A 27,806-nucleotide genomic window follows, 5' to 3' on the forward strand; every position below is an offset into this window, starting at 1 on the left:
ACCTTCAGATATTCTACCTGGCAGCTTAAAACTGGTTTTGTGATGAAAAATGCCAAGTATGTAACATTAAGGAGTGGTTTTCAACTGCTCAGGCAAAAGAAACAGAAAATTGGCAATTTCAGGATCTGAATATTGTTTTCTATTCAATTGTCATTTCTAGGAAGATAATAGCATATTATCCTCTAAAGTATATGATCTAGGCCAAACTGGGAGGTTCATTCTACTTCATGCGTACCAAACTCTAAAACTTCATCAAAGCCTACCTATCTTACTGGGTGTGATTTTCTGAAGGGACTAATTGTGATATCCTGCAGACAGCTGCAATTCTGGCAATCTATAAAAGCAATTTGTTTTCCTAGTTCAGCTACTTTTCCGAGTAGAGCTAGAGGTTTGCTCCACAGCAATTAGTGATCTTAGTTTCACAGGTCTTGTTTAACCCTGCCTTCATCAGGGGGTTGGAACTTCATGGTCTTTAAGGTCCTTTCCAGTCTAACCTGTTCTATGATTTTATGATTCTATGTTGTTCTTACTCTGATGCCTCCATTCGAGCAAATAGTTGGTTCATTCAGCTGTTAGGTTTTTTCTCCGCCCAAGTGCAAGTTTTCTTAACTGTAAAGCACAGGATTGACAAGAAGACATTTTTAAAGAGCCACTTCCTCTGTACAACAGGCAGCTGGCTGAATGTGCAGAGGATTTCCCCTGCCGCTACCCTCTAAAATGGGGAGTGGCAGGCGCCATCAGCTTAGTCTGTCACAATTGATGTGCACTCCTCAGGAATAGCTGTGTTTAAAGGTTACGTCGAATTAAAATACATGTACGAATCCAAGATCTCCAAGAGCAGAACAGATGAGGTAGTGAGGTAGAAGTGCCCTGAAGATTACTAAATATAAACAAATCAACTTTGTCTGGTTTTGAAGAGTCTGAATTGTAAACAGGAGAAATGATGGGACAGCACTGCATTTGGAAAGCTTTTTTGGCCTTTCTTGGAAGCAAAGCTCGATAAATTTTCTCTCCCAGTACAACTCCTTCCAGGTTCCCATTAAGGAAATTGTATGTTTCCACCATTTCAATACTTTTCCTGGTTCATGAATTTTATAATCCAAACATGTCCTGAGAATATTGCAGCCTTTGTTTCAGATTCTCAGCAGCATCTTTTTAATGTAAATTATTGGACAAAAATCTAGAGTGTTTAAGGACTACCCTACTGTAGTAAAATTATAGTTTTACTGCCCATAGAAAACGATTACAGTGTCGGACAGCTCTTACAACAGCAGACAGTGCAGAAAAAAAATCAGGTTTTAGATACATTAATTATAAACAAAGTCTCAGCAGTTGGGAAGAAGTGAGAGACCATGGGCAAAGAGAGCTATTTGGTAAATAAAGTGTAATTTTGCCTGGTCAAATGCCAGCCTGGACTGAGTAGCTGCAGCTAGGGCTGCACGAACTGCATTTATCTCTATGGAATTATCAACTCTGCCACTGTCTCTTAAACCTCTAGTTAAGGAAAAGGGAAGAGATGTTTCAGGACTTATGAACAGTCAGGATGGTGACATGTGCATACATTATGTCTGTATGGATAGATACACTGATACAGATACAGAAGTATTTAAGGAGGAGGTGGACTGACTGTTGCTTAAACAAAACCTTTCATCAGTCCAAGTACTAAAAAAATTTATGTTAATCATGTAAAAAAGAGCTATCACAGTTCAAATGTATATAATGCCCAACAAAACTGCTAGACAGTGCCTCACCTACATCACGCTGGTAAGGACTTGGCTGTCCAAATGCAGTCTTTTATCTTCTGAGATTTATTTCAAGTACTGTATGCATGACTACTGCACTTGAATTCAGAGTACAGTTCTTGTAAGAGAAGTTACTTCTGTCCAGAAATAGACTTGTTTGTTTGAGAGGAGTTGTCAGTTTCCTCTCCATGTGAAGGAAAGTGCAGATAACTAGACTGTTTTGGATCATTCCATGCCTTTTTATTGGCATCCTCCTCTTTTATGCAATGCTATTTCAATAAACTTCAGGTGAATTGTTCATGATTTTCTGATAAATTTTCTGATATATTTCCAGTTTTTAAAGATTTTTGTAATGAGAATACAACAAATTGTCTTATAAGAATGTGGGTGAAGGGAATTCAAGCAGCTGAGACTTTAAGTACTGGCAAAGTCCACCTCTGAGTTAATCCCTTACAATACTGATAATGAAGCAATTGCTCTTGACAAAAGCATAATATTCAGTGTACCCATATTCAGCATGTGGCAAAAGACGGGTATCGTTATGCCATTTTTATTATTTTACCAAATATATAAAATTTGTAACTGATTCATTTGCATTTATTAGCATTTGTTTACGTTAACCTTTATCTGAGTTACTCTTGAAGGTGTGTTTCTTAGAGATCTTGCTAGATTTAGAGAGCTTAATTCTCTTTTTACCCGAACTAATTCAGCTCTGCTGGGATGGCAGTGAATTTATCAGAGCTATCCCTCACACACCTTTGAAGATAGTAAAGTCAGGTCATTGTACATCAAAAGTGTTTGATATGACCTAGACAGCTTATTGATCATCTCCTTCAGCATTATGTCTAATGATCTAGAGCTGTAAGGTCGTGATTAATATTGTGGTAACCTTCCTTATGTGATGTTTGTGTAGTAAAAGCAGCAATCGAGCTCTTACTTCTTGCATGCTCTGCTGCCCGCAGTTTGTCCCCCTGTAACTTCTTTTCTGCTCTTCCCAGCTCTCCACCTGAGTTGAACAATATTGCAGTGTCATGCAATAGCCAAGTCATTACTTCAACTTTCTGAGAAAGTTCTCTGCATTGTTAACTTTGACCTTTGCACGGTGCTTAGAGTATGCCTACATTATTGATCATTAATTGCCAGTCCATTGCATCATTTGTGCTTTCTAAAGAGCTAAATTTTCTTACATTATGTTGGTATTTAACAGAACGATTATATTTTTCTCTTAATACCTGTTCGTAAGTAAACCAAGGACTTTCTCTATGGATAATTACTGAGTTTATCTTCAGAAAGATAAATCTAAAAAACTCAGCATTTTATGTAAGTTTATTCATTTTTTATTTTACTTTATTAGGTTATTTCTGTAACCAGACATTTTGAGATTCTCAGGTCCTTGCCAATTTTTATGAACTTTGTTAAGTACATGCCTGGTAAGTACTTAGATTCATTGTGTATGCAGTGTAGGATAAAAAGGAATCCTAATGCTTGATTTCTTAATATGCCACCTGGTGCTTTAGAGAACTTTACATTTTTAATTACTGTGAAAGAATCGTGCTGCTAGCTGTGCATATTAGTAGCTACTACAGAAAATTGTTAAATGTCTGTTGAGGCCATGAGGCGTTTTTCCTTTCCCCCTGGGGACTTTAAGGAGGCTCTAATGTGAGTTTATCAAACAGTGCCTCCCCAAAACTCTACACTGGTGCACTGTGGCTGGCATTGAGAGGGGCAATGTTTTGCACAGCACCTCTGCTCCTCTCAGCTTGTAGACCAGGCAAACATGGACTTTGTCGTGAACACTGTCAGAACTGGGGCCTGGGTGTCAGGAACAGGACGGGCTGGGGCTGAGAGCTAAACGTCCTGCTGCCTTCTTCTGTTGCTTCATGCAAGAACCTTCACGACAGTGCTCCTGAAATCCCTCACACTGTGAATACAGAGAGGGATGTGAAGTGCTGCCCCACATATGGGCTTTAGGCCAGATTTGCATGTTTGTTTGTGAATGTGAATGCAGTTAATCAGTGCAAATTTTGTCTTTGTCAGACTCCTGAATGGAGCAGACATACTCTCTTGACATTTTATAAGGCTGGGTGCATACTCATATTGGATTTGCAGGAAAAGCAACAGCAAATCAGAATACACTGAAAAGCCAGAGCTTTGCTGTTTTCTGTGTGAACAGTGCTAACGTTTGTTCCCCTTTCCCCTCAATTCCAGGAGCTCTGCTGTGCATCCTGTGAATTCATCCCACCCTCCAGGCTTTGCCCCTAGCTCAGGGACATGGCTGTGCATTGCCTGTATAGTGCTTAAAAAGTGCTTCTTCACACCAAATGAAAGCCTCTGATTCTGCTTTCCAGAAATCCCTCTGGTGCTGTACCTCTTTGCTTTGATTTCCATCACCTGGCTGTGGGGAGGACTGCACATGGCTTACCGGCACCTCTGGATGTTGGTCTTCTTCATCATCTTCAATAGCTTGCAGGTAAGAGTGACCACTACTTCCTTCTGTCCTGCAGACATCTGGTGTTTGGGATGAGCAAAATGCAGAAACAAATAGTGGCTTGCATGTGCCACACTATAAGACCTAATGGTGATGTGTGTCTGTTTCTGAAATTCACATATAGAAGGCATGTTAATGCATGAGGTGCACTGTTTTGAAACAGCTGCCACAATTGCATGCATTTAATTTCATAGTTTTTAAACTGGGAAAGAAAATTGCTTCCTTACTTATGTAATGTTACTGAGATAATTATAGCAGTAAGACTGAAGCTTCTGCAGCCTTCATAAAGAAACACATTTTTTCAATTTTCATTATGTGTTAATTCTATTTTTTTTAAAAAAAAAAAGCAAACACACAAACAAAAAGCTTTACTGTAACAGTGATTTTTTTGTTATGAGGTGAGTCTTGGGGATTGGCTTTTCTCATTCAACATGGACTAATTTGAGATATTTTCCTTGAAAAAATCAAATGCAGACTAGATGTTATGATTGCTTCCCCCAAAAAATAAAAACAGCCCTTTGAAGAAAGGCTTCCATTGAACCAACCAGTCCTGTGTTTCACTGAACTGAGCACCCTAGTGCACATTATGGAGTTGTTTACAGAACAGAGGGTACTATATCATGGATGGGAAAGCACCTGTAATGTATGAGAACAGTAAAATGATGAAGAATTCAAAATAGTATATATATTTATATTTTTAATAAAAATATTTTTCAAAACAGGTGTATTTTAGATGTAAGATCAAAATGGGAGGGTTTCCATAAGGAAAAATCTACATGCTTTCAAAATGATCATCACAGTCAAAAACAGTTATTTAAACAGAGAAAAATAACCATAGTTTATTTTCCTTGTAATACTTTTAACTGTTCAATACAAATTTCATTTATTTATTCTGCATATATTGGCATATGTGAGTACAAATTTATTATGATTTTTTTTCATTTCTGTGAAACTACATGAGTAGATCTTCTTCAGTAATTATCTGTAAAGTTGCATTTTAGGAAACTTTTTTGCAGTGCAATGGTCACAGCTCTTCAGATCTGGCCACAGTGTCCTTGCTTGTCTCCTCCCTTTCCTTTCCCCCTGCAAAATCTGAGAGCATAATTGAAGCCCCACAGAATTTGCAGTAGCATAAATATGACTGTTTTATCCAAGTAATGGCGCAGAGCCATGGAATTATTATTCTAATGAATGCTGCAAGTTTCAAGATTTTCATACCTGCAGTAGCAGCAAGAAGTGAAAGGGGATGCTGAAAGCCAGTTGTGTAAAATGAGAGTCCCACAATGTTTGGCAGAAATTTATTGCAGTAGTGGTCCAATATGATAGCAGATGACATGAGAAATGGACACTGAACATGTCTAGAATATTGTGCAAGTCAGGACTGATAACAGAGAAGTGCATGTTAGGATTTTATCTAAATCCAGACAAAACTGAGATGGCAAATTTGCTTTTCTCAATCTATACGAAGTTTTTCAGTTGTTAAATTTGATGTCTTTATGTTGTTTTGTTTCAAATCATGTACTTTGAAGTAGAAATAGCTTATTTTTACTCTTATTGGCTAGTTCTTGTTTTTGACTGATCTCTTGTCTATGTTGCTGGTCCATGCAAAAGGTATTTCAGTAACTGCCACATAGATATCACATTCAGGTCTGTGTGCTTCTTCTTAAAGCTAATTTTTATGGATTTTAGAATGTCAGAAATACTTGCATGCATAATTTCATGCAACTGAAAAAAACAGTAATTTCTATAGATGTTATTGTGTCATTTGACGTTATGTCTTACATAATTTGTACTGCCATGACCAGTACTTTTCTGTCCACCGCACCCAGTGACAGCAAAAACACCACAGAACCACTTATAACGTGGCATTTCTCAGAGATATTTCCTCTGTTGCATCTCAGCTCTCAACTGTGTATGTCCAGCAGCTTTGTTTGAAATCATTCTAAGGAAATGACAAATTAAAACACCAAATATTAGAGGTTTTACCCTCTGACTCACTGGTTCTACGCATGGGGCACAGCCTCAGCTGTAGCAGTGCCAGTGCTTGCATTGTCTTTCTGTTGGCAATGTTTCCTTCACTCTCCACCTAAGAAAGAAACTTGTATTTACCAAGCAGATGTGAATGGTGTTCAGGAGAGAGTTTGATGACCATGTGGTCTCTTGTGGTCTCTTCTGTATCTGATGACATTTGGCTTCTTAGCCTGATAGAAGGTAGAATCTGGAGAATGTCTGTAGGTGGCAGCTGGTCTGCAGGATATGATACAGCACCCCCACAGCAGACATATTTCTATCAAATTACATCAATACTTATCAATGTATTAATGTATGTTATTAAAAGGAGAAATATGTTACTTTTTTTTTTTTTTTTCATTTCCTAGCACTGGACAATCTGCAAAAACTCAAAGATAAAATACTGTTTCTTTTATTGAAAAGACATGCAAAAATTTAAGATGTCTACTCTCTTGCTGGCTAATATTTTAAATTTTAGGTATGAGATATAATAGGACGTCTACCTTTCATTAGTAGACATTATAAACTACTTTCTAATATATAAATTTATCAAAGGGATAATATATAAATTTATTAAAGGGAGAAGGTATCTCTTCAGCATCAGGTGCATTAAACACTCTTCCCCAAGAGGAAAGAGAACCAGAAATGTTTTACAAGGAGCAGAGACCTGTTCCCTGTTGTTTCAGAGTTACAGACCCACAAACAGAGGCACAGCCCGTTAAATGTGTTCGTTATCCAGATGGATTCAGCTCAGGAGACTGCAAAAGCACTGTGTATTATCCAATTCACTTGTTTAGCCACATGACAAACATTTCCAAGGACACGTACTTGACAGAAAAATCTTCTCCTAAGGACAAATTGTTTCTGAGCACTTCCTGTGAGAAATGGTTTCCATTGGAGAGGAGCTTACAGTGCATGCTATTTATGTGCATGAAGAGGGAGGACAGTCCTTTCTCTGTAACTTCAGGAATTAGCATGCGAAGTGCTGCTTGGGAGAACAATGGCTGATTTACATGGTCTCTGAGTAAACCTTCACCCAGAAAATCGGGATAGCTATGCCTCCTTTGTTCACTGAGGCTGAAATGAAAGTTTAAAAGGTATTTAAGAACTTACCCTTCTGTTGTGCTAAAGGTAGGAAATCTCAAAATAATTTTAGAAAGTATAAAAGGAGCGAAAGACTGTGCTTAAGATATCTGATGCTTGGAGTTCCTCAGTGGCACGTTCCTGATTATTCCATCTGTGCACCACCTGTGTCACTGAAGTCTATCCTGTGCTCTCTTGTGAAAGGATGATGCTCCTGACCCTTTCAGTGCAGAACAAGAGAGGAATATTTACCTCTTTCTTAATGGGTTTATTCACAAGCTGTTTGTTGGTGTCCAAAGGGAAGGAACAAGCTGCTGTCTTGTGTGTATCTCTCTGAAGGTTAGGATTTCACAAACCGTTTTGTGTATGCTATACTAATAGCATAGATCACTGTGTTTTTCATGAGATTTGCAGGGTGTTTCTAGTTTGAATAGCTGAGGTAATCACTAGCATATTTACTGTTCAATCGAAGCTTGATCCAAAGTTCAGGGAGGTGGGTGGATCTCTTCCCCTTGTTCACAGAGAGGTTGGGGTTAGGCTTTAGCTGAGGCTGCTCAGCTGAATTCATTTATCGTCATCCTTTTTCATTATGGTCTTGATTACTCTTTGGCTGTACTTCCAACAACCTGCACTGTACCCCTCAAGACTCTCTTACAATTTAGAATATATGCACGCTGCAAACTAGAAAGCATTAGGTACACCTGAGCGCCCCTGATCTAGTTTTTGTACCTTGTTCTAATCCCCACCACGTCAACAGAATCAAAAGTCTATTTTTCATCAATTTTAAATCAAGTGAAGAATAAACCAAGACTACGAGGTAACCCATCACTAACCACAGTACTCAAAAAAATCCAGCTGTTGTGGCTGACACACAAATGAATAAAGTGTCTTCCCATTCTGTGTTTGAGCACACCAGGATGGTTCATAACCACATGAAGCAAAAGAATTACATATAAAATAAGCGTTCCCAAGACACCCTGGAAAAATCTGGAATCAGCAGTTGTTTTTCCAAACTGGACAGAAAGTTGACTTGACAAGAACAAATTTTAGAGGTCAGCTAATTGGCAATAAGTAACAGTATGAGAAAAAGATTCAGAATTTCATATATGAATGTTTAAAAAGCCCATAGTACATTTAACAAGAAAGATCAGATCACAGAAACACCAAGGTTGGAAAAGACCTACAAGATCATCCAGTCCAACCATCCACCTATCACCAGCAGTTCTCACTAACCCATATCCCTCAACACAAAATCCAAATGTTCCTTGAACACCTCCAAGGTTGGTGACTCCACCACCTCCCTGGGCAGCCCATTCCACTGCCTGGCCACAGTATTTCCTAACGTCCAGCCTAAATCTCCCTTCACCGTTCCCCCTAGTTCTACCATTAGTTACATGAGAGAAGAGGCCAACCCCCAGCTCACTACAAGCTCCCTTCAGGTAGTTATGGAGAGCAATGAGGTCTCCCCTGAGCCTCCTCTTCTCCAGGCTGAACAACCCCAGCTCCTTCAGCCACTCCTCATAAGCCCTGTGCTCCAGACCCCTCACCAGCTTTGCTGCCCTTCTTTGAACCCGCTCCAGGGCCTCAATGTCTTTCTTGCAGTGAGGGGCTCAAAACTGGACACAGCACTCGAGGTGCAGCCTCACCAGAGCTGAGTACAGGGGGACAATCCCTGCCCTGTTCCTGCTGGCAACAGGTTGGATATACAGAAGCCTACTAAACAGGTGCACACCCAAACCTGACCTTGGCAAAAGCAGATGTCATTCTCCAGACTTAAATAATTAGAGTAACAGAGGCTAACTGGAATGTGAGCAAGCACCAGTTCAGGTAGAAAGGAGATAAAATCTCAGAGAAAACAGTAGACATGGTGGCAAAACAACATGGTAATGAGGAATACCTTGTTTCTGGGACAACAAAAAAAATTGTGGCAAAAGAAATGCCTAAGTTTTCAGAGGCAAAAACAAAATGAAAAAAAAAACATACCATATCACTGATATAACAAAAAGAGAACAGAGATTTAAAGTTAAACATGTAGTAGTAATACATTGGAAACAACAAAGGTAAAAACCAACAACAAAAAGCAGTTCTTAAACCCATACCAGTACCAATTGCAAATAGTATAGTTTTTTTTCCTTAGGTTTGGTATTTAACTGTGTGTGAATAGCCAGGGAATACTGAAAGGGGTACAGCTATAAATATGATCACTTCCTGTTCCTTCTGGCATCTTCCTAAAGCACCTTCTCCTGATGAGTCCCAGATGGACAACACAATTCTGTTCAGAGCAGTATGTAAAGGCAAAGAAGATCAAGTACTGGATAGACATGAGTAAATACGCTGGGTCACAAAAGGCTTCCTCACGGTTTTGCAGAAAAGGCAATGCTCTATAGATAAGCCTAACAGAAGACAGTGAAGTTGTTGTAGTATTGCCAGGTTAAGATAATGTACAAGCAGAACATCAAGAAAATTGCATAAGCTTGTTCACATGGAGATAGTACAAATAATACCAAACCCTCTTCTGTCAGCAGAGTGCATGAATCAAATGCAATTAAGCATCTACAACAAGCCTTGCATTTTGACATCTGTGTGATCAAGTACATTCCTGCACTGTTTCTGGAGACTTCTTTTATCTTTGAAACAAACATAGTGTACCTCAACAAAAGAAAACAGTATAATAAGGACAGTTCACTTGTTTTATAATTGAGCAAGTTATCATAGAAAAATAAGTTACTTCTTTTAAGGTCAGCAGCCCTGCAAGTTTGGCTGGAGTTAAGAAATACTGTACATTCATTTGTGCATTTATTTGAAGCCAAGCAGTAAAAGGAACTAATATAGAGCAGACAGAGAAAACTTCTCAGTTTTTGAGACTTGTCACATTTTGACATCAGCAGCTAAACTTTTGTAATCCTCATTGGGCAATAGCATTGGTCCAGATTTATGAAAGCACCAAAGAACCTTGATGATCATTCAGTGACTCAAGACAAAACATCCAATTTTATAGCCCCCTCTCTATGTATCTTCCTCATGTTCCTCCTGAAATTATTATTCTCTATGTTCCACCGTAAACATACTCTAATTAATGATTATCATTATTTTATTTAATGAAATCTGTTTCTAAAATACTATCAAATTACTTATGGAATTACTGGAAAATATTTCCTTTATCTACACAAGTCCTTAGTTAATAAATCCAAATATCAGTCTATAGTAGAAAACAAAACAAAGCATAAAAGTATGTAGTTTCATAAATAAAGCATTGCTGGTTTGGGTGTTCCTTGGTTATGATGGTGCAGATATACAGAACGTGCTTTGACTTTACTGGATTTTCAAGTAGATTCAAGAAAAAGGGATTACTTAAAACACTTGCCCAGTAAGAATAGGAAGAAAATAAATGCATTTTTTAAAAAAACAAATGTTGGTATTAAATTACATGTTAGGTCTTCTAGCATTTACTGTGTTCCATCAGCACTTCTTGAAGAATATACATATTGAACGTACATTTCAGGAAAAATCTCCCAATACTCAAATCATTTTTTAAGATAGAAGATGAAAAAGCAGTTTTAATCATTCTCCTAGAAATGTAGTAATAGTAAGAATTGTACAGTAGGAATCAACAAAAGGAATATGTCTGTAAGATGAATTGCTACATTCAGTGGAAATTTATCCACTGAAAGGAACTTGGGATCAGGTACATTCTTTTCATCTTCCGGCTTTGTCAGAAACAACAGACTTCTCTTATTGTTGAGAATAAAATAGCAACCAACTTGATTTCTTATCTTTAACAACTTATCTGCCTCTTCATTTTATATTGCTGCTAATCTCTCTTTGTCACCATAAGTAGCATTTTTCTCAATAACTCAGCTGAAAGAAGTATGTCAGTATAATCATTATGTAGAATTAATCTGTATTTTGCCTTTAAATTTGACTAAGTTCTGTACTATTATTTAAGATTAATTGATAGAGCACCGCCAGCTTATGCTATTCAGAAGTTAAGAATGTGGCTTTTATGTGTAGAAAGTAATGAATTTCTTTGTGATTAGCATAAAAGCTGAGCACTTTTTGTTTGTTTGTTTATTTTGCCATTGTTATTTGCAGTCAAAGCCTTCTTCATGCACTGGATTACTTTCAGATGGAGACAGGCAGCAAACAGCAGGGAAGAAGCGGGCTGTGTTCTACATAGGAAAATTGTAATACCCAGATCCATAATGCTGAAAGGATTCATATAGAAGTGCTGAAAGAACTGGCTATTTAATGGTGAGCCCACCACCATTTTTGAAGAATAGTGGCAACTGAGAACACGACTGATGGAAAGGAAGGACATAGCGCTGCTCCCAGTCACTGTTGATAGTAACCAGAGGATATGGCTGACACAACACATGGCAGAACTACTCCAGGAAGACTTTTATAAATTTGAGGGAAAACCTCACAAGGGTCAGTAAAGAGATGTGCACAGTTACACTCTTGTAGTACACTATGAATGTCTTCAGCCTTGATATTATATATCTGACCCCTGATCTTGCTGAAGAATGAGAGTGTGCCAGGATGAGTGTGGAGCAGCAGTGTATTCCTACTGTAGATAAGACAATTCTGGGGTGCTGTGGGAGGGTTTTGGCTGGCTTAACTTTTGTGAGTTAATTTCTGTCTGCTCAGTGCTGAAGAGGCTACACTTGAAATACTTTCTGCAGCTTTGGGACTTCTAGTTCACAAGGTATGTGGAGGGTGTGGGTAGAAAAAAGGACTGCCACAGTAGTCAGAGGCATGGAAATTTATCCTCTGAAAAATGTTTGAGTAAAGCAGGGCTTATTTAGCCAGGTGAGAAAGACACTAATGGAATATGTAGTAGCATATCCTGAGATGGAAGGGAACCACAAGGATTGTGAAATCTAGCTCCTAGTTTCACACAGAACCACCCAAAATCCAAATCCAGAGTTTGAGAGCATTGTCCAAACGTCCTGGGGAGCCTGTTTCAGTTCCCACTGCCCTCTAGAGAAGAGCCTGCTACTAACCCCACCCCAGCTTCCCTCAGGCCCTGTCACTGTCACAGAGAGCAGAGCTCAGCACTGCCCTCCACTCCCTGTGAGGAGTTGCAGCCATCAGGAGGGCTCCTGTCAGCTGCCCTGCTCTGTTCTGAGCACACTCAGAGACCTCAGTCACTCCTCACACATCTTGCCCTTCTAGATCCTTCACCATATTCATAGCCCTGCTTCGGACACTGTCTAATAATTTTATGTCCTGATATTTTGGCACCCAAACCAATCAGAACCCAAGATCTCTTTACACAGGACTGTTGTCCAGTCTGTACATCTGCCAGAGTCACCCCACCCCAGCAGTAGAATCTGCGCTTGCTGTTATTGAAATTCATGTAGTTGGTGATTGCCCAGTCTGCTAATTTGTCAAGATCTTGCTGCAAGGCCTCCACAGTATTGAGAGAATCAACAGGTCTTCCTAATTCACTTTCCTACGCAAACTTACTTAGTATGCATTCAAGTACTGCATCCAGACCATTTATGACAGCATGAAAGAACTGACCCAAAACAGAGCCTTGAGAAGCGCCCCCAGTGAAGGGCTGCCAGCCTGATGTTACCCATTTACTCTTACCCCTCACGCCCGATCTGTCAACTAGTTCTTTACTCATCACATTATGTTTCCATCTAGCTGTATGCTGGACATTTTTCTTTTCCTGAAGGAGAAATGTTATTTTCTGAAATCCAAAAATATTACAGCTACTGGCTTCCCTTGGTCAGCCTCATGGGTAACCTTGTCATAAAAGGAAATCAAGTACTTCAAGATGATTTTCTCCTTGTGAACCTATGTTGGCTATGACTAATTCTCCTGCCCAGAGAAGTTTTATATCTCCAATGTTGTAGAATATTAAAACTCATCTAGGCAACACCACTGACAACTGACCAGATCAGTGCAGTGAGTGGACAAAATGACCTCCAGAGGTACTGTCTGCTACTTTGCTATGTTTCTGGTGATATGACTCGTGTAAAGCCCTATTCTCAAGCTATTCTTTGTAATGGATAACAACACCAACAATATAGCACTGAGAACGTGAGCTTTTAGGAAAACATAAAATATTGCAAGACTAATGATAAATCCTGCAGAGATGGAAATATTATAGGCAGGGAAAGTTTGATACAATGTGAGCCATCTCCAGGGATGACTGTGAAGTGATGGATATAATGTTTCTCAAGTTTCAGTACCTCAGAATGGTCTGTGTACATACCTAACTTCATGCTGACATCATCATGTTATGATGTTATGAAGGGTGATCTGAAATCACTTCATGATTCATGAAAGGTGAAATAAATGCAGATCAGGTTTTAATAGCTTCTAGAAGAATGACTCATTCATCTATTCTGCAGATAGGTATTTCCTACACAAGAACCCTTTTTGTTGTACAAAACTGATATCAGTGTATGAGAAAGATGCTTTTTTGCTGTCTTCATTGTAAATAAAAGTAAAACTATGTTTGAGGGCAAAAACTCCCATTAATTCCCTAATTTTATATATGTCTTAGATGGCCTCCAAACAACTGCTGTAGTAAGAATGAATGGAATTACTGCTTTTATCTGTCTTAGGGTTTTTTATTATTCAGTGCACTAATTATATACAATTTAGGGGAAACCGTGATAAGCTTTTATTCTTAAGTTAATAATTCTAAATTCAGTAAAGATTGATTTCTTTTTTTTTTTTTTCCCCGAAGGACTAAAGGCATCGTACTGTCCTTCTTGTATTTTAATTTTAACCTTGACATACAATACACTTTGAACAGGTGTTACTGTTGGAAATTGTTTAGATTTTTGGATTGCCATCCAGCTGATGCATCAAAGGCATATGAGTTATTGGACCATCATCCGCCCTTCATTCATGGGCAGACTTCTTGAGTTTCAAAGAAAAGAGAAAGTTTAGGGGTATGAAAAATGTATAGAAGAATGGGGAAAAAAATCGAATCATGTAAGCAATATATTCCTTATAGAATAGAACATGAAGGGACTTTGGTCATGGATAAAAATATTATTGTGTGCTACAACCAAAATGAGGATCTGAAATTCTAAAGAGTAAAAAGATAGACCACTGAATAAGATTAATAATCTAGTGAAATTCTCATCTATTGTGTGCATGTTACACTTAAAATCATCTTGAAACCATCAGTGAGAGCAATCTTTGGCAGCTTCTTCTAATAGCACTTAATTCTTTTTCTTCTGTTAACCTACATTCAAATAGCCTGCAAATGCAAATTTCCAATGGACAGCTGTTCAATAAGTGCACTTAATAATAATTATGCCAGCATAGGCAATAATGAGTAGGAGTTGTTCAGATTGTGAGGGAGTTAGACTAAAAGAAATTGATATAATGGTTTCTATTTAGAGTACCTTTTTTCTACAGCATTATTATTATGAACTGTAATAGATTGCCAAAAGAAACAATAGGGTTTTGAAACAATAACATGACATGAAAATAAAGTTTGCTTCTTACTTAGAAGTGTTTTGGAAAAAAGTAAGCAAGGAATCCCTCAAAAGTAAGATAAAACATAGCTATCAATTACTACTTCAACCAATTATCTGCTAGCCTACAAAAAGAAAGGTAGTATCTGTCCAACTCAAAGGAAGTATTTCATACTGAAACACACACAAACACACAGATACACACACACAGAAAGGATTAAGGATGAATAAAAATTGGAGAAATGATAATATTTTAAAATAATGTGTCTTGATACTAATCTTCAGCTTGATTTTCGTTATGACCAAAGCAGAAAAATGCTAGTACAACTTTTTCATTACACCAAGATTTGGAGGAATGAAGTATCACATACAGCTAAACAGACAGTTTTTAGTACATGGAATGACTTAAAAGATTTTTTGTGTGTGATTCAACAACACTAAATGCAAAATTATATATTAAGATACTAATAGTAAAAGAATTTCTGCTGGAAGTTCATCAGTTACATACAAGGGCTATTCCAAAAGTAATACCTCCTGTTTTATACTGTTGGCCCACTGTCAGATATAATGTTGGCGGAATGACAGTAGAGGTGGAACTTCCCACCGGTGTCCCGCTGTATGTTGTTGCTGTGTGACAGATGGCAGCAGAGGGACAGTCTGATAGAATGGCATCTGACATGAAGGTATTAATGAAGAAAATGGTGTGTCAGTGAATTCTTCCATGCAGAAAAAGAGGCACCCACTGACATTCACTGATGCTTGCTGTACACTTCTGGAAACCAAGCAGTGGATGTGAGTCAGTGGGTGGTACATTTCAGTGGTAGCGGCAGCAACAGTGGACCACCTCCTCTGGTGCAGATTGTTAAGAGTGCAATATGCAGGTTCTTTGCCAGTGAAGATGCACAGCTAATGGTGGTCACTGCTGAATATTTTTCAGCTGAGAATTTTCTCTATGAAACAGTGGTATTGCTTTTTTTGTATGTATTGTAGTTTCCATGGAAATAAATATCACATCGCATTCAGTGCAAGCTACATATAGTGGAGGAATACAAGCTGAAATAGGTGTGATTCTTTACTGCAGAACAATTTCAAATCACCAGCATGATACAGACTTGAAGCATGCAAATGTGACACTAATTTTGTACCCAGTAGCGATATTAACACCATTATGCATATAAAATACTGGTGGCATATTGTTTGGAATCCTATGCACAATTCTGAGCCCACTGGTCAAAGAGATGAATTTTGTACATGATAGGAGCATTAAGGGAATATTAGTGGTGATCAGGGATTTGAAAATGCTATTTTAGGAGCCTGATACTATTTTACATGTCAGCAGTTCATCTGTTCACACTTAACTACCGTGGTGCAGCAGTTGTGGTGTAACACTAGTGTTATGTTGCACACCAAATAATACATCCTGTTTCTCAACAGGCATTTTTTTAGACATTTCAGTCCTTTTCAGATTTGACTCTAACTCAGAGAAACTTTTTATTTTCCAACACTACTCTGCCAGTTCTGGTTTATATGGGCAAGCAGATAAATATCTAAGCTGCTCGAAACACTGTATGGCTGTAATCTCACAGCACTAAATTATCTGAGATTTTCAGTATTTCCTTCTATTTACAAAAGAATCATGGATTTACAGAGTGTGTTGACTGTACTGTCATGTTTATTCAACAGTCAGTTTGTTTGAAGGTTTGTAAGTGTAATGTTGCCAATGTTTTAATACTAAATTTTTGTGATGGATTTTTTTCTCTAAAGGGGAACGTGTCAACAGTTAAATGTGAGATCTGACCATAACCACTTAGTTGCAGGTCTCTCAGGAAGTTTTCTAATGCATGTGAGGACTGCAAATCATTTGAATCTGGAAAGAGCAACTGTGGAGCTGAAGCTAACCATGGTTGGATAAAAATTGCTAAATTATGTTTTCTTTATTTTGAGCAAAATGTCAAGTGTTGATCTTTTGCCTTTGCCTTGACGAAGGTCAATTGGATTTTAAAAAGCATCAAATCAACTCATACTGTCAGCTTATTATTTGTTTAAATTCTCAGATGTGTTGTTTTGCTGTTAGAAGATAGTCATGGAAAGTTTTAGTGACAGAGATTTATTAGAACTTCAATTGCAAAACTGGTAACCACACTGAAAAGTTTTATTTGTTCTTTGAATGTCTTCTTAAAGCAGGGTGAGTAGAAGACTTTAGTTTGACAGTGGCATCCTCTGTGTCTGTGTGTGCATATGCATGTGCACAAACAAAACACGGGATCTAATGGAGCGTACTTTATCCAAATGAAAAGATTTCCTCATGTGGTTGTGCTTCAAAGAATTGTATAAAGGGAAAGCAGGCTGAGAACAGTAAGACTGCAGGCCACTCAACTACCCACATATCCTCTTGAGGATTTTGATTGCTGAGTATCTCTTATGTTCCAGCATCTCTACAATTGATCATCTGTGATCCAGGAAACACAAATTGGCATTTTAACAGGCAAACTGGTGCCTTTCTGGAGCCAGAAGCTGAAGCAGGAACTTTTTTTCATTCCTAACATTTGAAAGACAACAGGAAAATAGTGATCCTCACCATGAAGTCTGTTATTGTCCTTTAAAGCTTTGTTATTTTCACACTAGCTTTCTTGTAACCACCTGCTATTAGCCAAATTGGCCAACTTACTTGACAGAAAATTTTACTTCATGAAAGACTACACATACTTGTAGGTCTGTCTTCAATTCTGTCATTACATTATCATTAGTGAACAAAAAAGGGCTGATCTGGTCACACTCCCTACCATTAGGGTCTAAATTAGTACACTGGCTTCTGAGGGCTTTTTTTTTGTGGTCAGGAAAGAAGAGTGTGATTACAGAGGATGTTTCACTGTACACAAGTGAGGTTCCTGCTTTCTAATTATTTCTAGTTAGTAGAATGTTTCAATATTTTCATCCTGTAATGTCATATTAAATAGAAATGCCCTTGTATTCTACAAACAAGCAAAAACTCAATAACAACAAAAACAGGTAAAAATAAATCATATTTTTCAAAGGAACTTTTGACTTCCGCGTTGCCCTTTAATGATAAGGAATGCTTTGTCCTTTCTTTATTACATTGGTTTTTTTTTGCTGATGAACATCTTCTAAAGTCTTGAGAAATATAGCTATGATAGGATCAAGCGCATGAACTAAGTACCTGCATACTTACTTCTCAGTAAAAGAGAATTTCTAGCAATTATTTAGCCTTAGATATTCCCAAAGACTGAGAAACTATTATTTATTAACTGTAGTACTCCAGAGTTCATGAATGGGCTAGCATTTCTTTGTATTGGACTCCATATAAACAGAGAACAAAAAGAAATTCTGTGCCCCAAAGTGGGATTTGGGACAGGAAATGGACACCAAGGAGACACAGTAGAAGGCAGTTGTTAGACAGCAGATCAGCAAGTATCAAGGTTTTATAGCTAGAGACTCATGAGGAGGTCATGAAGAAGTTGAGATGGTAAGACATACAACTTTTTGTCCACACAAATCATAACTGACAGAGCCAAGTGCTACTTTGGTGCATGATGGGAAGATGAGAGACAATGGGAATAAACTAGAATAAACTCCCTTCCAACCTCACATGCATTATTTATCTTTGAGCTGAGTCAGAGAGAAATCAAGACTTTTCTGTACTCTTAAGCCATGCTCTGGCCCATTGCTGTGGAGCATTTTGCAACAGGTAGCAAAGCTTCTCCCCTGCTCTCCACAGACGAATTCCAGTCCTATCCCTGAAACTCTGCTGAGCTTTGTAATGAACACAATCCTATATTAACTCATCTGTTCTTCTGTCCCTTTCTTCAAGGGCTTTGTAGAAAATTATCTGGACTTTGCATGCATTGAGAGCAGATAGTCTTCCTTTGCTTATCTCAAAATCTTTTTTTCATTTTTCCTCATGAAACAGGTAATGTCAAAATTACAAACCAATGACTTGTATACACATTTCCTTAAGGGCTTTGCTTTGCAAATAAACAGAGAGTAAATGTATTTCAGGTAGGATACAGGATAGGATGTAGTGGAGAGATACAGAGATGATGAGATTCCTGGACCAGCTGAAGTTTTGCATTGGAATCAGTGTAGAAAGAGTCAAAAGGTAATTTGTCCCAAATTACATTATTTTTGTGTGAAATTCATTTCAAGTTATTTTCCTAGTCCCTTGGAAAAAAGTGTACCTATCCTAACTTTCCTTTGGGACATATAAAAAAACAAGTGAATAGTATCTTTAGGATATGACTTATGCAATTTTAGAAATATTTAAACTAACAGAAATTTTGACAGTTAAAAATATGCTTTGAAAAAACTTGTAGGAAGAAGGAAGAAATGCAGTATTTCCACTAGTGTAATATAACTTTTAAGTTAATACACTGTAAAGAAATTTCAAAACAATCATAAGTATTCATGTTCTGCTTGTGAGCATTATGGTAAGATATCTGAATAGAGTATCTGAAAAACCAAGAATGAATTACTTTTAATGACTCAGGTTTCTATAGTTCGTACAGCCTCTAAGTATTCATGCTCATTCTAGAGCAGTACAAACTATCACCAGCCTGTCAGTCCTCAGAATACTTTTCTCAGATGGATATTATCATCTCTGTTTTATAGACAGCTGGGATGAAAGCTGTGGGAAGATTAATGTGTAGGGCCAACATACTTCCTAATTTGGGAAGCACGTTCAATGGCTCCTACGTTTCAGGCTGGTGCTCCTTTTATTAAAACACATTATTACCAATCTCTTGGTCTCCACTGCCACTTGTACTTTATTTTCTAAATGGATTTTATTTTAGAAATGGAAGCCAAAGACTGTACTACTAGTTCATTAATTCTTTTTGATAGTAGAGAATGGAAGAAGCTATGGGATTAAAGATTAACTGATTTAAATAAAGATCATCCTCTTTCTGGAAACATCTCTTTTCAGATTGCTCCAGGTTGCCATGCCACTATAAACTGGCAATGAGCATTAGCACACAGAGTTTAGTTGCTTTGCTAACATGGCTTGGCTTATATTGCGAGAAAGATTTGCAGTAGCTAAACACAGATTAGAAGAAAATAATGCAGTACTTAATATTAAATGATATCTATCTTGGCTGGAATTTTTTCCTGGCAGAGTACCAATACAAACAAGTCAAAAGTAAAATTAATAAAAATCCAGAATTGTAATTATAACTTTCTGCCAAAAATGTGATTTTTGAGTGTAGACTTAGCTATCCAATGCATGAAAAGATTTTTTTTCACTTTGTTTGCATACTGACCTAAATTATACTGTAACTACATCTTATCCAATAAAATGTTTGATTAGAAATTTAACAGTTAAGTCTTTTTTTTTCTTCATTTTCTTTTATTTTTTTAATTAAAAGTTGGAATCAGTCATCATGACAATATTCAAACACAGTGTAGAAGATCTCACAGTGTTGGTTTAGGAAAACTTTGTAGGATGCTTTATCCTGTTCTAGTGAGTAATGATTGTCATGGCCAGCACTTCTGAGTGGATGATCAAAGGTAATTTCAGAGGCCTGTATCTTTAATACTGGCTTTGTTGCTATCCAGTGATGATGTAAGGCAGCAGGGCAGAAAGGATCCCAGAAAAGAGCAGGGTGTGAGTGTGTTGTGTCCTCTTCTCCTGAGCAGTGGGGGCTTATGTCATGTCCTCCTATGGGATCACAGAAACTCAGAATCACAAAATTGCTGAGGTTGGAAAGGACCTCCAGAGACCATCAAGTCTGCCTGCTAAGCAGACCCTCTACAGGTAGGCTCTCCAGTCCAGATGGGACTTGAATGTCTCCAGAGAAAGAATCCACAGCCTCCCTGGGCAGCCTGTCCCAGTTCATCAACAGATTGAATCAAATCCTGATATCAGACCTAACAAGAATAGAGGAAAATGTAGTAATCTCCTTGAAAGTGAAACCTTCCTTTTATTGCATTCCATGAATAGTGAGAAAGGTATAGAGACTCTTGTTTATTTTCTTTCCAGAAAACTGTCAGTGCTTCCTTAAAGCGTGAATACCAGATTACTCGGCTGCCATTCGAAATATATCTGTACTGTATATCTGATATGACACAGATAATCCTAAACAGACATAAAGCACATGTGCTTTGGAGCCAGGAGTAATAAAACAATGTCAACAATGAGGCAAAGACAGGGCGTGGAACACAGAGGCCTGAAGCCTGGGCTCTGTGCTGTGCATGCAGCTGCTTTGCTTTTGACCCATCTCTTTCATTCTGCTGCTCCTCACCACAGGAAGATTTATTAAATAAAAAATGCTTTACTAAATGTTTTGTAGCATAAAGACTAGAAAGCCCAAGAGGTTGGTTGAACTACATTTGTCACAGCAGCTGTGCCATGAATGATAATTATTCATTATTCATATAATCATGGAATCACAGAATGGCTTGAGTTGGAAGGGAGATCAGGCTGCCCAGAGCCCCATTCAACCTGGCCATGAACACCTCCAGGGATGGGCATCCACAGCTTTCTGAGCTGCCTGAGCCAGGTCTTCATCATCCTCACAATTAAGTATTTCTTCCTGATATCAAACCTAAATCTCCCCTCTTTTAGAATAAAGCTATTATCCCTTGTCCTATGGCTACACTCCCTTTAAAAGAGTTTCTCATAATCTTTTCTGTAATTGTGTGCACTGACATCTGCAAAACATAATATTCATATCTATAGCACGTATTAGTGTTTTCCTGACTATCTAGAAACTATGCAATTATCTTTGAATAAGTAGTAATTAATGATCTAATCTGATAAGCATCCACATAGATAATATAAAAATTCTTTCTATGGGTGAAATTCTTGAGCAGGCCAAAGTAATACTAACAATATTATAATTTTTTGACTAGCATTTTATCATCCTACTTACGCTCATAGTGATTCTTACTATATCATTTTTCTTAAGCACCGAAGTTGAAGTTTTGTATATGTGATAGTCACACATGAGATTAAGTCATAATCTCTAAATCCTTTTCCATTGCTCTCAGCAGTAGATAGTAGTTACTACCATTACTTTTCTTGTTTTCCTTTTAGATTTCTTCCCAAATCAAGAAATTCAATTTATCATCTATTTAAAATCAGAATCATAGAATCATTGAATCACTCAGGTTGGAAAAGACGAAGATCATTGCGTCCAACAGCAACCTAACCATGCTGCCGTAACTCTAACGACCCCCTGCTAAATCATGTCCCTGAGCACCACATCCAAACAGTTTTTAAACACGTCCAGGGATGGTGACTCAACCACCTCCCTGGGGAGCCCATTCCAGTGCTTAACAACCCTTTCTGTAAAGAAGATTTTCCTGATATCCAACCTAAAGCTACCCCTGGTGCAACTTGAGGCCATTTCCCTTCGTCCTGTCACCTGTCACCAATGAGAAGAGGCCAACCTGCTTTCTCTGTAAGCACCTTTCAGGTATTTGAAGAGAGCAATAAGGTCTCCCCTCAGCCTCCTCTTCCCCAGACTAAACAGCCCCAGTTCCTTCAGTGTCTCCTCATACAGCATATTCTCTAAGCCCTTCGCAAGGGTTTGTGCCCTACTTTGGACCTCCTTCAGCACCTCAATGTCCTTTCTGTACTGAGGTGCCCAAAAGTGGACACAGTATTCAAGTTGAGGCCTCACTAATGCCGAGTACAGGGGCAGGATGACTTCCCTAGTCCTGCTAACCACAGCATTTCTGACACAAGCCCAGATGCCTTTGGCCTTCTTGGCCACCTGGGCACACTGCTGGCTCATGTTCAGTTGAGTGTCCATCAGTATTCTGTAAATAAGTTTTACAGTCCATCAGGAAGCTTTCCAGCCACTCTTCCCCAAGCCTATAGGGTTGCCTGGGGTTGTTGTGACTGGAATGAAGGACTCAACACTTACTGAAACTCATATAGTTGGCCAATCAATCCAGTCTATTCTGTTTCTTCAGGGAAGTCAACATATGACTAAATTGCTAAACACAATTGCTAAAACACAAAGTAAATACATTTTGTTGTCCTAGTTCATATATGTAAGTACAATTTTTAGGGTGTGTTTGTACCTTTTAATGGAGAAAGAAATACTTAACAAAAATTTTACATCTATTAATGTGATACATGAAGTTTAACCAAAGTTTGTGTCAAAGTCAGTTGCAAGTAGCGGAGTGTGTATTCTCAATGTCCATATGGAGACAGTTCAACGTGGAGTTACCTAAAGACAGATATGGAAGTTCATCTGTACACTAAAACTTCCCTTACTTGCTAACAATGCTCAGAAACCAGTTGTGCTGATACCAAATGTATTGTGCCTCACTTACCTATATTAAAGTACATCTGTAGTTACATGTAAACAGAAAGTAACATATCTATCTTCCTGTTTCCCAGAAGAAGCTTATTGTGTCTTGATACAATACTGAAACAATGCAAAAAACAGCTTAATTTAACAAAAAAAAAAAAAAAGGAAAACAAACTCTCAAGAATATATAAACAAATAAAAACAGAACACTCCCATCTCACAAGCATTTTTGAGGCTTGAAATACCAAAACTATATGTAATGGTGAGGCTAGGTGTATGAAGAAAGCTAGGATTTGCTGTTGAGAGTGCTTAATTCAACTGATTTGGCCAACAGTATGAGTTGCACTATGTTGTATTAAAGTTTTCCAAGTGAGCCATACTATGCTGGACTGAGGTGTGGAAAAGCAAAAGTAGCCAGAATGTTACCATTCCAAGAGTCCTTGCCAGAATAGGATGGTGAATGTTACGCTGTGGTTTTCTACATTTCACTAAGTTATACGAAATAGCACATCAGGCAGTCAGACTTCCCTCGCTTTCCTTTGTAGCTGGCTTTTATAGACAAATGTTTGACCTTTTTAATATAAAACTTTGAAATCCACCCTCCTGGCAAAGTTTCCCCTAACATAGAAGTGTCTCACTGGAGCTTCATTCCACTTCCCTCATGAGATTACTTCTACCTCCCATCAGGCTTTTTATCACTTGCTATCAGCTCATCATTACTGCCAACTTCCAGAACGAGACAACATGCAGCTATAAGCACCTTCATGTGTGGCAGTCTGGAGGTGAAATCATCATTAGGTCAGCATTCCCAATTTGGTCTGACTCTCCATGCTGGTGGGACTCACGTTGGCATAGTGGCCTTGCTCTGCTCATGACTGTGACTGCATGGATCAAGGCTGGAGTTCTTCTGTGAAAAACACGAAGACTATTTCCAGCCACATGATCTCTGCCTGAACCACTGCGCAAATCTGCTCCTCTGACTGAGAGTTGGCAGCTTTCTATATTTGCTTTATGTTGGACTTCACTGTGCAGCCAAGACAGCTCTGTCAAACACTTTGGGTGGTTTTGCAATGAGAAAACATGATACTGTCGAGCCAGCAGTTACTGCCATGGAAGAGTGCTGGAAAGAATAGGCAGTGATCTGCAGCCCTCACACAAAGAGCGAGATCTCTAAAGGACATATATTCCATGCGAAGTAATGGGAAAATCTAAGCTAACAGAAAGAAAGAAAAAGCCAAAAAAAAATCCCAAACCCAAAACAACAGCGGAAGGTCTTAGTGTTTTGAAAATATGTGAAAGTCCATCCTTCAGCAGATCCTATCAATCCTATCATTTTTTTCCTCTTAAGAAATGCTCCATACATAGCTGGTCACAGAACAGGACATATCCAAATTTTTGTTTAGTGCTACAAACATATCTTAGGTCACTTCTGGCATTAATCCATTACAGAGAATTTCCAAGAGGGAAACTAACTTCTTGTTTTTCAAGTACAAGCAGAAACAACAGTTCAATATTTTGTGACTTGTACTCTGTTTCTGACAATGGATAGAACTGTGTCCTCACTAAATTCAGTAAATACAGCAGGGCATGAAAATGAACTGTTCTCTTCCTTTGTTTTTAGGTATACATACATGTATGTAGATATATCCTTAGACATATCCTTTAATATTGCACTGGCATGCACTAACTTAGGCTTTTTGTAGCAGAATCACAGAGAAATAACTAAATGCTACAAGGCCATTACTCTATGAAGTGTTCTTATCTCAAAACTGGAGAGTGATCCATGCTTAGAGTTAGGCAATGGAATTTCCTTGATATTCATTTCTTCCTATTTAGTTTCTGAAAATTTCCCATACTTTTCTTGTTTTGAGTGTGCTAATGCTTCCATTTAGCAAGTCCAAACATTTTTTTTTATGTCAGTGGCTCTTCTATTAAAAACAAAAGTTATAACCTGCAACCAGAAAGCTTTTGAGTAACTAGATCTTAAAAAAAACTCAAACCATCAGTCTAATACTAGAGTGAAGGCATATCTATGACTTGTTTTTGTTGTTGTTGTTGTTTTTAATTTTACTTTGAGTAACAATCCCTATTCAAAAAATCTCATTAATTCTTAAGGCACTCTTTTTTTCACTCTGAGCTTTCTATCTTTCCACATTCTGGGGGCAAGGCAGAGAGGGAGTGGAAAATCAGCTCATTATATGAAGGCAGAAAGTGAATGATATCAGAGACAGAGCCAAATATATCATTATTCCTCCACCTACTGTGGTGCACCTACTTGTCAATGATGGAAGGACATCTAGTCCTTGTCCCCTTTTTTTGCTCACATTTCCTTTCTTTTATGAGCATTCCTACTCAAAGCAGTGTTAACTTCCTGCTTTATAAATAAGACTTGCCTTCTGCTGTTTTCCATACTGTAGAAAGGCTGTAAATATCTACAGTAATTTCCATTAAAATCTAGAGGAATAGGGAGTGTAAGCTACTGGCAGGATTCTGTGAATCTCCTTTTAATAGCAAGACCTACACAACAAGACTGTGACAGGTCCAAATGGTTTTTCTAGTAGAATGCTACAGTATAAGCATATCTTATTTCCATCATCCTTTTCCTAAAAACCAAATCAGACGGAACATGGAAGGTAAATATGTCAGTAATGCTAAACCCCTCAGTTCCCTCCATGTCAGATTTTTTTTTTTCAAGTTTTCTTGTCTTCTTGGCTATTGAAGTAGCACCAATCACTCACAGTTTTGCTCTTTTATGATGCTCCTGAGAAATGCTGCTAAATAAATCATATGTCCTATTTCTCAGACACATATCACAGAGTAATAGGGAACAAACAAACAAATATAGGTTTAAGATATACTATTTTTTTTTTTTTCAGAAAAAATAGTATATCTGAAAAAAAATCAATTAAAGGAAAAAGTTATTGTCATGATGATAACTCCTAGGCTCTGCATAAGTCTTCATTTTGAATTCTTCCCCAATAGCAAATAAAATGCAATGATACACATAAAATTACCTTCTCTTTTATGAATTCCTGCATCTGTCAATGCAGACTTTCAGCTCCTAATTTATTTTAATTCTTTTTTTAAATTAATGTGCATAAACAGAAAAAAAGAAGTACTTTAAAAAGAAGTCAAATACTGAAATGAGTACTGTAATGCGTTGCAGAACTCCGACTTTCCTGGACTGTGTACAGTTGAAAGTGACCTGTGTACAATGATGCTAGTTTGTATGTAGCTTATTGATCTTCCAGATTCTCTCTTGAGTACTGCTTTGCCATGGTATCTTGCTGCCTGCTTTCATGCGCATCCAGAGATTTGATTGTTCTAACACTGTTAGGGAACCTCACAACCAATGGCCGTAAGTGACAAAGGATTTTTTATTTGTCATTTCTTGCCTGTTGGAAAAAGAAGTTAGAGCTGTGTCAAGGGTTAGACACTGAAGTGTCATCTGAAATGTAGGGTTCTTAATGTTTACCCTGAAGAGTAAATATGACTACAGATTTTTAAAGAATATTGTAAAGTTTAGCAGTAAAATCATGACCCTTATTTTTTTAAGTCTCTGTAGTCAATGCAGTTGAAAAATACATAAAAAATAACTACGTAGCTTTTGGTATTCTTGGTATTCTTTGGTGTTTCTTCTTTTTTTTAGTGCAAGGTTCCTCAGTAGACAAATAATCTAAGTTTTCCAGTGATACATGACCTGGCTGCTTTCTGCTACCCCCAATAGCACAAAGCACAAGAAGAACCTGATACCAAGTGGACCTCATGGGCTACAATTCTGACATCTGATTCATGTGCAGGAGAAAAAAGGGAAAAAAAGCAGAGGGTAATAACCCATGGGCAAAGAAGTGGGAAGAGATGGGGAAAAAAATGCATCTGTTCTGCTTTGCCTTGTCTGTTCTTCAGTATTCTTAGCCTTTTGTGGTTTGTGTGAGTTACTGAGTCTCACAGAGAACTCTAAAAAATGAAAGACTGCAGCCAGGACTGCAGAGGTGAATTTTAAGCTGCTTCTGTATGCTTCTGTCTTGTGTTTGTTCTCCACACATCATGCCTGTCCTACTGCTGTATTCTTGCTGTTTGACTCAGTATTTATTTCTTCCTCAGTTCAGCTGAAATACAAAAACAGGGCTTCCTGGGTATTTGTGGAATGACTACACTGGAAAGAAGTAATGGAGTCTTATTCTAACCCAGCTTGCACATCTGGCAAGCTTGGCAAAACATCTGTATTTTCAATGCATCTTTAAGTTGAACCCCTATCTTTTACAGTTTGAATCTCTCATCTTATAATAAAAAAACAAGAAAAAATAACTTTGGCAGGGCTGAAATAGGAGGTACAAATGACTGTCATGTGGGAGTAGCTGAAAGCGTGCTATGAGCTATGCAAAATATTTATAGTGAATCCTGAGTATCCAAGCAAATCTACTTTTTAAAGATTTCCCAAAGTCTGTGAACCTTTTAGGTGAGACTCAGCCAAGTTTAGACTAATTCCTAGCTGAATGCAGTTTGCCAGAAAGGAATTTATGGCTTTGGCACCAGATAGAAACTGCAAGATTCAGCATTGTCTTGGCATAGTTGGCATTTCATAAAAAGAAACTTGGCAGTATGGACTAAGTTTCAGGTGTTATGCTAATATTAAGAAAATATAGTCATAATAATGAAAACATAGTATTTTCATCATAATTAAAAAATATACTCATAGCATTTTAATCTCTGGAATTATAAGTTTATACAAAAGAAAGCACTTCAAACCACTGTATCT

At 37.9% G+C, this 27,806-nt stretch overlaps 1 protein-coding gene across 1 annotated transcript in view; it reads left to right on the forward strand.

The window, feature by feature from the left end:
• Window positions 1-27,806, forward strand: part of ADGRV1 (adhesion G protein-coupled receptor V1) — a gene marked incomplete at both ends in the record, with an annotated part of 250,885 nt that overhangs the window by 206,427 nt on the left and 16,652 nt on the right. The window contains one exon of the mRNA XM_079548227.1: window positions 4,091-4,212. Within this exon, the coding sequence (XP_079404353.1) occupies window positions 4,091-4,212 (122 nt within the window). The remainder of the gene's footprint in view (window positions 1-4,090; window positions 4,213-27,806) is intronic.

The sequence above is a fragment of the Tetrao urogallus genome (genome assembly GCF_951394365.1).
Source record: "Tetrao urogallus genome assembly, chromosome: Z".
Lineage (NCBI taxonomy): Eukaryota > Metazoa > Chordata > Aves > Galliformes > Phasianidae > Tetrao > Tetrao urogallus.